General features: G+C 38.4%; 1 protein-coding gene across 1 annotated transcript in view; it reads right to left on the bottom strand.

Moving 5' to 3' along the window:
- LOC143390733 (complement C5) overlaps window positions 1-14240 on the bottom strand; it is an 83790-nt gene that overhangs the window by 50284 nt on the left and 19266 nt on the right. Inside the window, exons 9-17 of the mRNA XM_076843154.2 lie at window positions 13832-13958; window positions 10818-10933; window positions 9448-9633; window positions 7903-8106; window positions 6345-6554; window positions 6080-6229; window positions 4993-5122; window positions 2981-3043; window positions 1536-1733 (exon numbers count right to left, since the gene is read on the bottom strand). Coding sequence (XP_076699269.1) covers window positions 1536-1733; window positions 2981-3043; window positions 4993-5122; window positions 6080-6229; window positions 6345-6554; window positions 7903-8106; window positions 9448-9633; window positions 10818-10933; window positions 13832-13958 — 1384 coding nt within the window. The remainder of the gene's footprint in view (window positions 1-1535; window positions 1734-2980; window positions 3044-4992; window positions 5123-6079; window positions 6230-6344; window positions 6555-7902; window positions 8107-9447; window positions 9634-10817; window positions 10934-13831; window positions 13959-14240) is intronic.

Here is a 14240-nt window from a genome sequence, read left to right as displayed (position 1 = left end):
CTTTATGATTTTTTTCCCTTAGAGTGTTAAATGTTTAGTTTGACTGAGGTTATACAAGATACTGGTTAATCTATAAAATTACATTCACTTCTACAATTTTAATAATTGTGTCTATATTAGAAAATAGGCAAATTTTATATGATTCCCTGCCTTAACTCAATGTTTTGTTTATATTTACTTTAATAAAAATGGTCAGAACTTCTGCTTCTATCCAAGGTGTACTGGATTTACCCCTCGCTTAAAAATCTAGAAAATGCTACACCATATATAAAGCAACAGTTTTCAGTCCTTAGGACATAACAGCATAGGACCACGAGCCCTGAGGGGAGAGAGTCCTAAAATCGCCCCAGCTTACTGCTTGGAGGCAGTTTATAGGCAGGGCAGCACAGGAGGCCACGCCGAGCTTGGCGGTCTTGAAGACTCGAGGCTCCACAGCTGTCTAGAAGGACAGGTAGAGCCTCCAGAGAGGAAGGGGCTGTAGAGAGGGAATTCCAGGTAGCTGAGGCCAACCAGATTATTTTAACTGAAAAACTAGGCAGCAAAAAAAAAAAAAAAATTACTAGACTGTTTAGCAAGATGCTGCTCGTAATAAACCCAAAATTGAAAACAACCCAAATATATCTAATGACATGGTTTTCATAATAGCCATAACATTTATTTGTGTAGAAATGCACCCATTTCTGAGAAGGGCAATGTTTAAAATAATAAGTAAGCAAAAGTCAGGGTAAAAGAAGGATCTGTCACTTGCTTTCCTTTGTTTTCTTAAAGGCTATGTGCTTTTGTTCATTTTCTTTTTTAATTTCCCCCACTCTTTTTTTAAATATTTATTTTTTAGTTATAGGTGGGCCCAACATCTTCACTTTATTATTATTTTATTTTTATGTGGTGCTGAGGATTGAACCCAGTGCCTCATGCATGCTAGGCAAGTGCCCTACCACTGAGCCACAGTCCCTTTTGTTCATTTTCTTTAAGATGATATATAAATTAAAGTCCTAAAAGTTTAAAAACATTAAAAAGAGTTTTATAAATTCTGAAAACATTTATTATGGCTGAAACTAAAATGAGATTTCAACTTTTATAAGTTCAATTAACCTTAAGCTAGATTTAAAACACTCTTGCTATATATTTGGTCAGTGTAGCTATGAACAATTTCCAATGGTTGTAATACCACAGCACTACAGAATGATAGAACTCAAAGGCATATTGGAGCTATCTGGTCCAAGTGTCTTGCTTGGAGGATAGACAGTCATTAATATTTACAAACTGAGGATTTATCTCACAGAGAATAAATAGTCATTAATTTTTACAAACTGAGTTGGTTTTAGGTTTTCACTGGGTGTTGGTTCTCAACTAGTGTGCTCTGCTCTATACTATATCTCTTCAAATTCCCAAAAATGACAGCATATTTTTTTTGTGGCCTTTACAAGTTGTTTCTATTTTTAACTACAGCATGAAAAACTGGTTTTCTTAGCAGCATAAAATTACACACAATTCTCCACATTGGGCAGAAATCTGATAGAAAATGTCATACTTACTTAGCCTTCCCAACTGGATATTTTTATGAGGATCTGCATCTCGGTACTTCTTTGCGATGATACAACATTCATTGAAAGCTCTGATACAGAATGGGCCTATGGTAATCCGTGCGACCCGCTGCTCGCAGGTTTCATCATCATTACGACGGGCTCCATCATAGCAACACTTCTTTGGCACGGGATGTTTGTATTTATCAGCTAAAAGAATAATAATACAAATGCCTTTGACCAGACTGAGTCCTAGCATCTCTCATTTGGTTTCTTACCCACAATAGCCATACCTAGTTGACTGACCAGCCTGTCCTGGGAATTAGACTAGAATAGGGAGATGGTGACCCCACCAGGTGGTCCATCTCAATTCACACTAAATGGTTGAAGGGCTTTCTGCAACTAAGCTAAGTACTAAGTTTTGAAAATGGCACTTAGGGTTCAGCATACTTTGAGTATAATAAGTTAAGTGTCCAAGAAGGCCTTTAAATATTTGAAGATAGCTATCATTATTATACAGGAATTTCCTTATATAAGCTAAATATCCTACTTTTTGAAACATTTCTTATATGACATATGTGCAGACCTTCACCAGTGGCATCATCCTTCATTGTAAGGGCTCAGGTTAATCAACCTCTCTCCTTTCATAACATTAGAACACAGAATGAAGGTTAGAATTACAGTAGCTCATATGCAAGTTACTATAAACATGATCACTAGCTGAACTCAGGCTCTGGACTCTCAGATTGATGTTCTTTGTACTATAAAATGATCAACTGTCATATAACAATTTAAATTAATTCCCATTAGAATTATTTTCCAAAGAATAATCCAAAATGCTTAGCTATTAGCTATATATTGAGAGGAAGGGGAAAGTAGTAGGAAGTGATATTGGCCAAATTATGTTGTTATTTTGTATGTATGTACAAATATGTGATAACAACAAATTCTATCATTATACAACTATAATGCACAATTGTACAACATAATGCACAAATAAAAAATGTGGAAGGATAAAAAATAAATCTACATTGAGTCTTCGTGCCTCAGTTTCTTGGTCTGTGAAGTAAGAGGCTTGACCAGATAACTGGATAAGATTCAGCAAAGAAACAGATGTCTACATATGCCCCAGAGTTAATCAAATCATGGATATTTTTCTGAATAAAATGGAAGAGTATGATGTGTCAGTGAGGAAATATTTGTGACAAATCAAAGCTCATATTGTAGATTTTAGAGATAAAAGTAATAAAGACTTATTTTCATATTAGGGCTTATAGCAAATGGGACTACTGGATATATTTGGATTAATCTTTCTGAGTGAGGCAAGTTGAACACCCATATCTTTATTTTCACCCATTCTATTTGAGTTAAGGGAAATTACATGATATTTCATTTTCTCCAGTTTTTGGATGATATGACCATGAACTTTCTACAATCACATGAAACTCTTAGAGTACCTTGTTCCTTTATTTTCTGTTGCAGATCTCTTCTTGGCCTGAGAATTTCTTTACAAGGTTTATCTGTGTAATTAAAAAATAAAAGAAAGAGGGAATAAAAGCTAAAAGAAATATTGCATGGGCCTAAGTACTTAAAACATTCACAACTCGTTCATTTAACAAATTGTGTTACTTCTTGCTTACTCTGGATTGGGCACTGTGCATTACACATCATAATGTGACTTATTTATCACAGTGGAGATCATGGCATGGTGTCATATAGTTTGTTTTATCTGAATTTGGTCTTGAATCTGGAAACTTATGGACTCACTGGTTATTGAGAACTACCTAAGCATTTAGAGTGAGCAAATCCTAAATAAGATATTAGTCATCCTCATTCAAAAATATATTAAGGAGATGGTACATCATGATGCAGCTGGTTTCACTCTAGAGATCCAAGCTTGGTTCAGCATACCCAAATCAATAAAAGTACTTCATAAGTAGAATTCATAAATAGAATTAAGGACAAACATCATCTCAAGAGATACAGAAAAGCCATCTCAATAGATACAAAAAATCCAGAACCCAATCATGTTAAAAACAGTAATAGGAATAGAAGGAAGTTACTTCAACCATCCTAAAGGCTATAAATGACAAAACCAAAGCCAACATCATTCTCAAAAGGGAAAAACTGGAAAGCATTTCCTCTAAAATCAGGATCAAGACATTCCTATCAATCCTATTCAACAACATACTTGAAACTGTAACCTGAGCAACCAGACAAGAGAGGGAAATGAGGGATAGAAATAGAAAAAGAAGTTGAATTATTTGTTTGCAGATGATATGATTCTTTACCTAGAAGACCCAAAAAACTCTACCAGAAGACTTCTACAGCTGAAAAATAAATTTAGCAAAGCAGGATACAAAAATCAACATAAAAATTAATAGTTTTTCTATGCACTGATATTGAAACTGATGAAACAAAAATCAGGAAAACAATTTCATTCACAATAGCCCCCCAAAACAAAACAAAGGCCCGGGTTGTGGCTCAGAGGGAAGAGTGCTTGCCTCATATGCATGAGGCACTGGGTTCGATCCCTAGCACCACATTAAAAAAATAATAACTAGACAAAATAAAGGATTGTGTCCATCTACAACTAAAAATATTAAAAACAAAACAAAATAAAACAGCCCACCAAAAACCAAAAATAAAACACTGTGAATAAATCTTACTGAAAAATATTTATCATGAAATTATAGAACACTAAAGAAAGAAATTAAAGAAGACATCAGAGGATGGAAAGGTTGCCCACGTTCTTGGACTAGCAGAATTGATATTGTCGAAATGGCCATACTACCCAAAGTGATCTCCAGCTTCAAGGTCAAGATTTTTCTTATTTGCTTTTCAAGCTAGGTTATTACAAATACAAACATGAATACCACAGTTATCAAGTATAATTATGAACAATTTTAAAACCACAGAACAGTGATTAAGATGTGGTCGCTGCCTGGGAAGAGCCCACATGGCTGTGGGTGAGACAGGACTATAACTGAGTGTGAGGATATGAATGACCCAGTGCTGTCATGTTATAGATAGACCTGGTCCCTACAAGACCCTCCTATTAAAGCAGAAGGGAGTGATCAATTCTGTGTGGGGAAGAGGCCCCCTAGAGGAGAAGATTCTTCTGCTTGCTTCTCCAGGCTAATAAAGGGAAAAGCAGTCCCCATGAGTAAAGGCCCAAAGGTTTGAAGAGCACAGCAGCAGCTCAGAGCTACACCTGGTGCTGTGTAGACAGGCAGGAACAGCAGGGTGAGAAATTGTTGGAAGATCCGGGAGAAGATCACAGAAGGCGTTGAGTACTGTGCTAAAGAACTTGTTCTTTATCTTGAAGGCCGCTGGAACACCTTATACAGAGGAGTTAGTAGTCATAGCCTTCTAAGATCATTGTGGGGAATATTCTGGAAGAGGGACAAAAAGGAGAGTTGGGAAGCAAATGATCAAAGTCAATCTCAGTGATAAACGCAGGCTTTACCATTGTCTTGGGAGTCCTCTGCATTCGCATTGGTGAGGAAGGTGAGTCCAGCCAGATGAAACACATCTGCATTGTCTCGGCCACCACCGGCCCCACAGCCCAGGTCACTCTTCTCTAGAGCTTGGAAAGCCTGTCCAGAAAGGCAAAAGGATGAGCTTCTTCAGGTGTGTGAAGAACTAAAGGTACTGGCCATTGAGTGGTTAGCACAACCTGTGAGATGCACAGGGCACAGGTTTTTCCAAGGACCAGAACCAAATCTCCCATCTCTATTCCTTTAGTTTGTGATTTTATATTTATAAATACATACCTATTCAAAATTCATCCAAGACTGAAAATTCTTAGAAATTGACCCAGAGTGTTTTGTACATAAAGTACATGTTGCAATCAATGTCTAAAACGAATGAATAGGTGAAAGCACAAAGGGGTGAGTCATTAAACTAATTTTTAGTTGCTAAATAGAAAAAGAACATGCCCTCTTATGTTTCCAAGAGAAGGCTCTTGTGGAGAAGGACTGATCTGGGGGCTTATTTCAGTTTGAATTTTGACTTCAAATATCCTCTCCTCTGTGAGTAGTTTTAACTTTGCAGTTTCTTAGTTTGTCTTCCCTTATTCAAGCAAACCCAAGCCAAGACAATAATAGCTGAGTGTAGTGGAAATAAATGGGGACTTAGGGAATTGAGTCATTGTCAAATTCTTCTGCACCACAGATTTATTGAGTTAAATAAACCAACCCAAAGATTTTGTGTCTGGGCTTCTCTTGTGCTGCTTCTGTCCCCACCACCACATGCTGCCCCAAATCCTCCAGCTCTCTGAGTTGAGGGCGCTTTTGCCCCATAAATACAATTGCTACCATGATCATGTGTTTTTAAAGTGCTTGGATCTGTATTTGGAAAGCAAAAAAGCACTGACTTGTGCTTCGGATATTTGCTGAGAGTGGTTGACCTTCCTAAGACCCACTGTGCTGAGGACCTTGTGGAGAAGCAGGCTGTGTTGCCCAAACTCTCCCCCAACCTGCCTGGTGGCCACCCTGCTGAAGGCTGCACTGAGCCACACCTCCCGCAGCGACCCCAGAACAGCACTACTTAACCCTTTCCATGGGCTTTCTGGATTTTCCTTGGACTCCATACACAGCACTGTCCACTGCTGTGACTGCCACCCACGACTCTGACTCAGTTGCCAAGTTAAGAGACACGTCTTGGCCTGGAGAATATGCATCGGCATCTGGAGACAGATGAACCTAGAAGTTCACGTGAAAAAGAACATTTGTATGTGACAGAACTGTTCAGAGGCAGCCGCTTTGACAACTTTCATTAAAAAAAAAAATTAGTTGTGATATATAATTTGTGTCTCACCTGGAGCTGATTGTCACACTTCTCTTCAATATTTAACCAGACTGAGTCGGACACTAATTCTGCAGTCTGCTCTCCTGTGACAATGTAATAGACCAGAAGTCGAGCGGAAGGAACCATGTTCTGAGTCACTGGGATGTTTATACTTTGATAAGTTGAATCTAGAATCTTCTCTCTTGTACCAAAGTGTACAATTTTGCCCCTGGATAAAATCTAAAAATGAATAGCAGCAGTGAAAATAAGTATAAAAACAAAACCTGTGCATCAGGATGGAAATTAGAGGAAAAAAAAGTATGTATATTCCTACTATATGCCAGGCACTTTGACCTTTATTTAGCTCCTTTAGTTCTTATAGTACAATAGTGGGATAGGCATAGTATCCCCATTGGAGAACCTGAGGCTCAGAAACTAACAAAGTCAGACTGAAAAAAACAAAATAAAAATATAAAAAGTCATACTGATTTTAGTTGAAAAATGACATATCTAGAAATTAAAGAGCTAAAATTTGAAACCAAATCTGTTTGAATCACATACTGTCACTAAACCCTCCTTTGTTTCATCGATTAAAAAAAAAAAAAAGACAAGTTGGTGGAGGGCATCTTTTGGGGGGATTCAGGTTTTAAGCATAGATTTGATTCTAAGTGGGAGGGTTAAGTTTTTTCTTAATCCCTTTAATTGACCAATAAAAAAACATTTTAAAAAATTGTGTCTTTGGAGAACAGGACTGCTTACATGGTTTTAGAATAGTAATCCATAAGCTGTTTCCCTGTTCTTCATCAGTCAATATTTTTGTATGGTCCTCATTTATTTTTCTATTTCTTCCTCAAAATTATTCAAAGAGCCTCACCACCTGCTTGACCTGGCCTGTGGAACGATTCATTCTATGTCTTTGGTGACTGCAGGAAGCCCTTGACATTTTTTGCACTTTCTTTCCTTGGCTTCACCAACAGACCTGACTGCTCCATCTCCTGTCAAATGTGGGTGTTACAATAGTGATGTTGCTAATAGCAGGGTCAATAAGACACGACTCTTCAGAGCTGGATTTGGATCCCCCCATTTTGGGCCAGTGAAATGCACATATTTGAACTAGGTGCAGGAGTATATTTTTTTGGCTATGAAACAGCAGAGGTGATGTCATTGAATCAGGCTCTCTTTGCCGAGAAGAGTTATCAGATCAGGAAATAGAGGTCCTTGGTTCAAGTCAAATCTTTCTCAGCTGAGCTAAGTGACCATGGTAAGTCATATCACATAATCATATCACCTCAACTTCCTCATCTGTGAAATGGTTATGAAAATCGTGCACTATGTGAAAAGGTTTTGAAAAGTTGATATTCAAATTAGATGGTGTGTGTGTGTGTGTGTGTGCAGTGCTGGGAATTGAATCCAGGGACTTGGCATGGTAGGCAAGTGATCTACCCCAGCTACATCTCCAGCCCATAAGTGATCTTATTGAAAGTGCTTTGTATTTACAAATGTAAAGAACCATTCCAGTGCTTCTCTAAACCTAAGATATTTTTCCAGGTGGGTGAATGAGATGTAAATCTATCATTATTATACTTACCAAGAAATTGTAGTGAGTTATTTTGTCAATATACGGACTTTTGGGAGTAACAATAATATTCAGATATTCTCCTACTAGCAGAGGCTTATAGTTTCCAGTCCAATCAATATAAAGGTAACTTTGGCTGAGTGATGAGTAAGTGATTGCTTGGTAATTTCTGCTGGCCTGATTTTCTTCTGGAAGATCTGGGTCATCAGTTTTGACCTGAAAAGGAAAATTTTTCAAAAATTCATTTGGATGGTGAGTCATACTTTTATAAAACAACTTTCCAATTCTTTGCTTTTTAAATTTCTGAATTTCAGGATACAAAATACCAAAGGGAAGTGGGTTGGGAGGGGGAGGTTCCAGCACTCCAGTGTTTGTACAGCTGCAGTATCAAGTAACTTTGTAAAGACTATGGAAAATAATGATGGGATTGTGGGCCATGGTGGAAAAGTCTGGTGAAATGCAGAGAAAGATGCTCCAGGAACAAACACTGGCTCCCTTCCTGAAATACCATGTGAGCTTGACTACTCTTTTTGGGGATGGGAGGGCATGGATTGAGGAAGGAGAGGGAAATTGGTGGGAGGTAGCACCAACTCAAGCACTGGGGGCAGAAGTTAGAAGTTAGTGTCATCACAGTGTCATCTATGATGACAGATACCATCTGTGGTATTGTGGCAGGAAAATCTGCCTTCAGACAGCAGAAAGATTACTAGCTTGTGATCTGGGGTCAGGTACACATCAGTTTGCATCCTGGTACTGCCACTTATTAATTCTGGACAAGTTATTTGATCAAAACAGAGGTAGAAGTCTCCTTTCCTCTGACACAAAATGGCAAAGATGATATTTTCCAACTCTTACTGCTGATAAATGAATTTGTTCCTCAGAAATCTCTTAGCACAATGCCTAAGTATTTCAGTAAGGGCTCAGTAGATGATAGTGAATCTGTGCATGCTGCAGTCATTGATCTGTGTAGTTAGTTATACCTGGGTTGAGACTGGGAACCTAAACATTATTTGCTGGGAGAGAAGATGATTGAACCCTAAAGCAGAGTGGTTTGTGCATTAGAGAAAAGGGAAGGTTCCATATTTGACCCTTGTATGGCCCTGAAAGAATGGGTGTGTTGGGGGAGGGGATTCCTACCATTGATGTCCACTGCTATACCTATTCTGAAGTTTCTGGATTCTAATATGCTTTTAAAAAATATTTATTTTTTAGTTGTAGTTGGACACAATACCTTTATTTAATTTATTTATTTTTATGTGGTGCTGAGGATTGAACTCAGGGCCTCACACGTGCTAGGCAAGCGCTATACCACCAAGCCACAACCCCAGCCCCTCTAATATACTTTTATTGGAAACAAAATATGGATTGATTGATCTTCCTCAAGGACCATTCAATGAAACAGAAGAGTGTCTCTTGTCATTTGGTTTGTTTTCAGAATTGTAAAACTGTTCACTGGACTCATGTATAAAATCTGCCACATCTGTTCTCTACACTTGCCAAAACAAAAAGTCAAAAGTACACACTGTCCTAGAAAATATAGCTGGAGATTCAGCTCACATCAAACTCCAGTGCCGTCACTCCAGATGGGAGGTTAACCACAAACGAGGCTACTCCATCACTGGGACGTGTGATGCTCTTCTGTGGTTCCAAGTCAGCCATCTCTTGGTTTTCATCGATGGTTTGTGCATTCAGGGTTACAGGGACCCCACCTACCAACTGCTCCAGAGAATCCTTAACCTGCACCTGTTTGTCAGAACAATTCCATCCACGTCAACAACTCATCATGACCTTGAAAGCCCAACAAGTCTGAATCTTTTTCCTTCCTCTCTACAAACACATAAATTCATTGTGGTTGTTAATTCAATAAGATTGTGTTCTCGACATATAGAAATGTTAAATTATATTTACTTTAATCATCTTGAATGGATTCCTCCACATATCAATCTGACTCAGAACGTAAATATCATTTCATTATGCCAACCAAGAAGATGTGGCAAGATCTATGTGATCCACCTTCTGCATTTCTTTAATTATATTGGAACTGGATAATGGAGAAAATGAAGCAATGGCTTCTGGGAATGATTCTTTTGTGTATGAGAAACAATAAATAACATTTTTTTATTAACCTCTACCTTGCACCACCATGCATATATTATTTCCAAAAGGATATCTTTTGCTTTATTTTATTTTTTTCTTTTTAAAATTTATTTCTTACATACATGACAATAGTGAGGTGCATTACATTCATAATTATCCATTCACAGCACAATTTTTGTAACTCTGTATATAAAGTATGTGCACACCAACATATGCCATTATACACGAGCTCTTTTACTTTTTTTTGCATACAATTCTTAATACACCTTTATACCACCATTTACCATATCTCTGTTTGTATGTAAGGTATGTTGACACCAAATTCACATCTTCATACATGTATTATATAATGATGTTTTATGTTATTTTTATATGTGACATAAAATTTAATATTATATTTCAAATATTTTATTGTGTAATATATTACATATCACTGTATATTATGTGATAATATAGTATATATTGTATATGTATGTAAGAGAATATTATTAAAAGAAAAATGTTTTCAAAGAAAAAATTAAAATATCATGCTCTAGACGTTCTAAATTAAAGATGAAATATATAACATTATTTTAAATAAAATACTGAATACAATAATAAATACAATAAACATGAAAAGGATGCTTTGACTCTATACTATTAGCATTTTAAAAAGAAACAATAAAAAAGGGAGCAAAAAGTGCAGAAGATAGAGACAGAAAGTCCAAATGGGAAGGACAGAGAGCAACATAGACAGAGGAGAGACCAAACAGGGTGTGCCCAGAGATGGCAGAGAGAGAAAGTGAGACCCACAGAAAGGCACTCAGACACAGCAGAAGCAAATGACCTACCTTGATAGAATATGGAATCCCAGGCTTCAAGAAAAGAGGAGTAGCAACCAAGTTCAGTTTGTAGGGAGAGAGAACATAGTTGACGCCAGGTACTTCTGCCTCTTCAGAAAATCCACCTAAGGAAATGGCAAGCATATTTGAAGTCTAATGATCTGCACGGGTCTCTATATCATCTCTAGGAGCCCATGGACTTACTCTTTCTCTCCCTGGCTCCCCGCACTCATTCATTTTTTCCCCACAGTAAGGACATGGATCTTGGTTCTGAGGGGCGGAGTGGAATTTAGACCTCAGGAGTTTCCAAACCCACACAGAAGGCTCCTATGTGGATGCCTTTGTGGAAACAGCTTTTGCAAAGGACTGAGGAGGAAGAAGGAAGCATGTTGCTTCTTAGCAGTGGCCCCAGTCTCAGCAAAACCTGTTCACCAAGTAAGGAGACAGCAAAAGACCAATCCAGAGACTGAGCCTTATAGGTGTTCATAGTCAGATCACGGGTATGAGACAAAAAGAAGAATCAGAGAGCTTGATGTAGAGAGAACCTGAGGGACCACCAGCAAAAACTCAGTAATGTCATCCTACGGCTAAAAGTTAAGGTAAACATTAAAATAACATATGAAACTCTAGTATCCTCAACCTCCATTCCAATGCCGTATCCACGAGGCTCCCATATATATCTTATACTGTAGTCAAACTGTAAAATCTTATTCTCAAAGACCAGTCTTCATTTTCCAGGCTTCTTGGTGAGCCCTCCCTGTGGAAGGAGCCCCACTTCGCCCTATCTACCATCCCTGTCTCCAAACCCTTCTCGTTCAGGACTCCTCATCAGAACCCTGTTCTTGGTTGCTATACACGTGTCCAGAAACTTGCCCTCTTCTTAAGGTCACTAGCATTGAATGCTTTGTGGAGAGCACATGTGGAATTGCTTCTTGTCAAGGGTCTTGGATTACTGACTTCTACGTGATGTCAGTTTTATTCCACTTGGTGTTGGCATTATACATCATTCATATTTATAAGCCTGTGTGTTTAGCAACACTTTGAATATTTCATAAATATTGAACAAGTTGAATTTATTTAAGATAAATTGAGGAACAAAAAAAGTAAGAAAGAAACACTGAAATAATGCTGAAAACAATAGCCTGGGCAAGGAGTATAAAGTCACCGCGACTCTCCAACATCTGCTGAGTATCTGGCATAGGTGAGGTGCTCAGAACTGCACGATAACCTCATACCACAGAAAGACCAATTTATTTATTATTCATTTTTTTCACATCTTCATACATGTATTTTGTATAATGATGAGAGTCTCCTTTCACCAGAGAAGGACAAATTTAAAAGGAGAGAAAAGGGTCTTAGAACATCTGGTCTCTCTCTCTCTCTCTTTCTTTTTGGTACCTGGGATTGAACCCAGAGGTGCTTAAACCACAAACCACTGAACCACATTCCCAGCCCTTATTTATAATTTATTTAGGTAAGGCCTCACTAAGTTGCTAAGGCTGGCTTTGAACTCACAATCCTCCTGCCTCAGCCTCCCGAGATGCTGGGATTACAGGCAGGAGCCAATGTGCTGTGCCTATTATTTTATGGAAAAAAAGTTGGGCTCAATCAATGTAGTTAAATTATTTATTGAAGGTTAGGTGGGGATTCAATATAAACTTAAATTGGTAAACAAGAGATACTAGAAGTAAAACAATTTGACTCAACTCAGAGTAGTGATTTATAACTGTTGATTTATAACTTAATATACTGGGTTGAAAGCACCAGCCAGTATATTAAGTATGGAAGGGAGGACCTCCAGAGCCTGAGGATAAAGGCGGGAAAGAGGAGGGAGAAGATAGGAAGAGGGCGATGGACATAGGGCTTATTTGACAGGTACTGTTTAAGCTTTGCTTATATTGACTCTTTGATCCTCCCCATAACCCTAGGAGGTATATACTATTACTATACTCATTTTAGAAACACTATTCCCTCTAATTTTAGATAAAAAAATGAATTTTACATCTAAAGAGGGATTTAGGAAGCATTTACAACTTCATAATTGCAAAGATAAGGAGACCAGAACAATAACAGTAACTGTGGGAGACCAACCTTGCACGTGACTGGGTCACACTCCCCGGCTGGGTGCTGAGGTGCTCAGTCACAGAAATGTGGCAGAGCTTTCCCCACTCTTCTTGGGTCCGAGGGTCGGTGTCTCCTGCGTGGGTGTGTCTTGCTACAGCCCCATGGGTGAAGCTATGCTTACCTGTTCCTTTGTAATATAACCCCTTTCCCTGTTTAGGATAGAATCTTCCATGGAAGTAGTGTCTTGTGTGTGTCCCCTTCTCCTACTGTGCCCTTGGGTGTGGCCTACCCAGGTGTCAGTCAACCTGCTGACAGTGGACATCATGAAGATACTCAGCCCCCAGAAACCTGACCCCTTGCCTCATTTGAATAGCTTCTCCTCAATAAAAGGGGTCAGTGCGTGCTGCTCTCTCTCTCTCTCTTCCTGCGGACCCTTAAGGTCAGAGGAGCCAACACAGCGACCCCAAAGAAAAAGGTATTTGTGTCTCTTGTGTGGTTATTTCGTGCAGCCCAGTTAGCCCAGTTTAACTGGAGTGACCCCTGAGCCTTTTAGTCTCGAGAACAGAAACCCGGCAAGTAACATTTTCATTTGCTTAGTATTTTATCAAGTATTTGTACATATATAATCTCATTTTGATTTAGATTCTGTCCAGGGGAAAATACTGCAGTAGCACACCTTCCAGCCAGATGCCTGCAGAGCCACTTCAGATATCACCTGGATGGTGTTATTCCATTTCTGCAGATGAGACAGCAGGGATCCAGTGGCTTCCCCCAGAAACTACAGTTTGGCAGAGCTCCTTTCTAATCCCAGTCTTCAATGATGTAAAAGTAAAATTTAACCATTAAAAAAAAAGAAGATATAAAGTAACTCTACAAGTCATTTGCACCCTTGATATACTAAGAATTTCCCAAGAGAAAGTTAAATACACACACACACACACATACACACACACTCTTACCTGTAGACTCTATGACTGTTACAGCAATATAAAGGTACTTGTTGTTTAAATCTTCTAGACTGTCATATGACAGCTCTTTAATTGCCGTTTCAGAATCAAATGTGATATGAGCAATTCCATTTATCAACTTTTAAAAGAGGAAAATGGAAACGTTATTTTAAAGAAGAATTTACAAGAAAATATTCACAAAATTTGTGTTAACTAGACTCTAAGTTGAAAGCAAATATTATTAAACTGTTTTAGCATCACCCGTGAAGTGGATGACCGAGGCCACCATTAAGCCCAGTAGTTGCTTCCTGCTTTCTTCGCAGACATGGAAGAAGCTGGAACATGACAGGAACAACAGGCCTTTTTGGTACTAGAGACACAGGTGCCTCTTCCAAACCCCGAGTTCTCATCCACCTGCAGG

The sequence above is a fragment of the Callospermophilus lateralis genome, chromosome 2 (genome assembly GCF_048772815.1).
Source record: "Callospermophilus lateralis isolate mCalLat2 chromosome 2, mCalLat2.hap1, whole genome shotgun sequence".
Lineage (NCBI taxonomy): Eukaryota > Metazoa > Chordata > Mammalia > Rodentia > Sciuridae > Callospermophilus > Callospermophilus lateralis.
The sequence above is the reverse complement of the archived record's forward strand: the minus strand, read 5'-3'. Positions and strand labels throughout refer to the sequence as shown.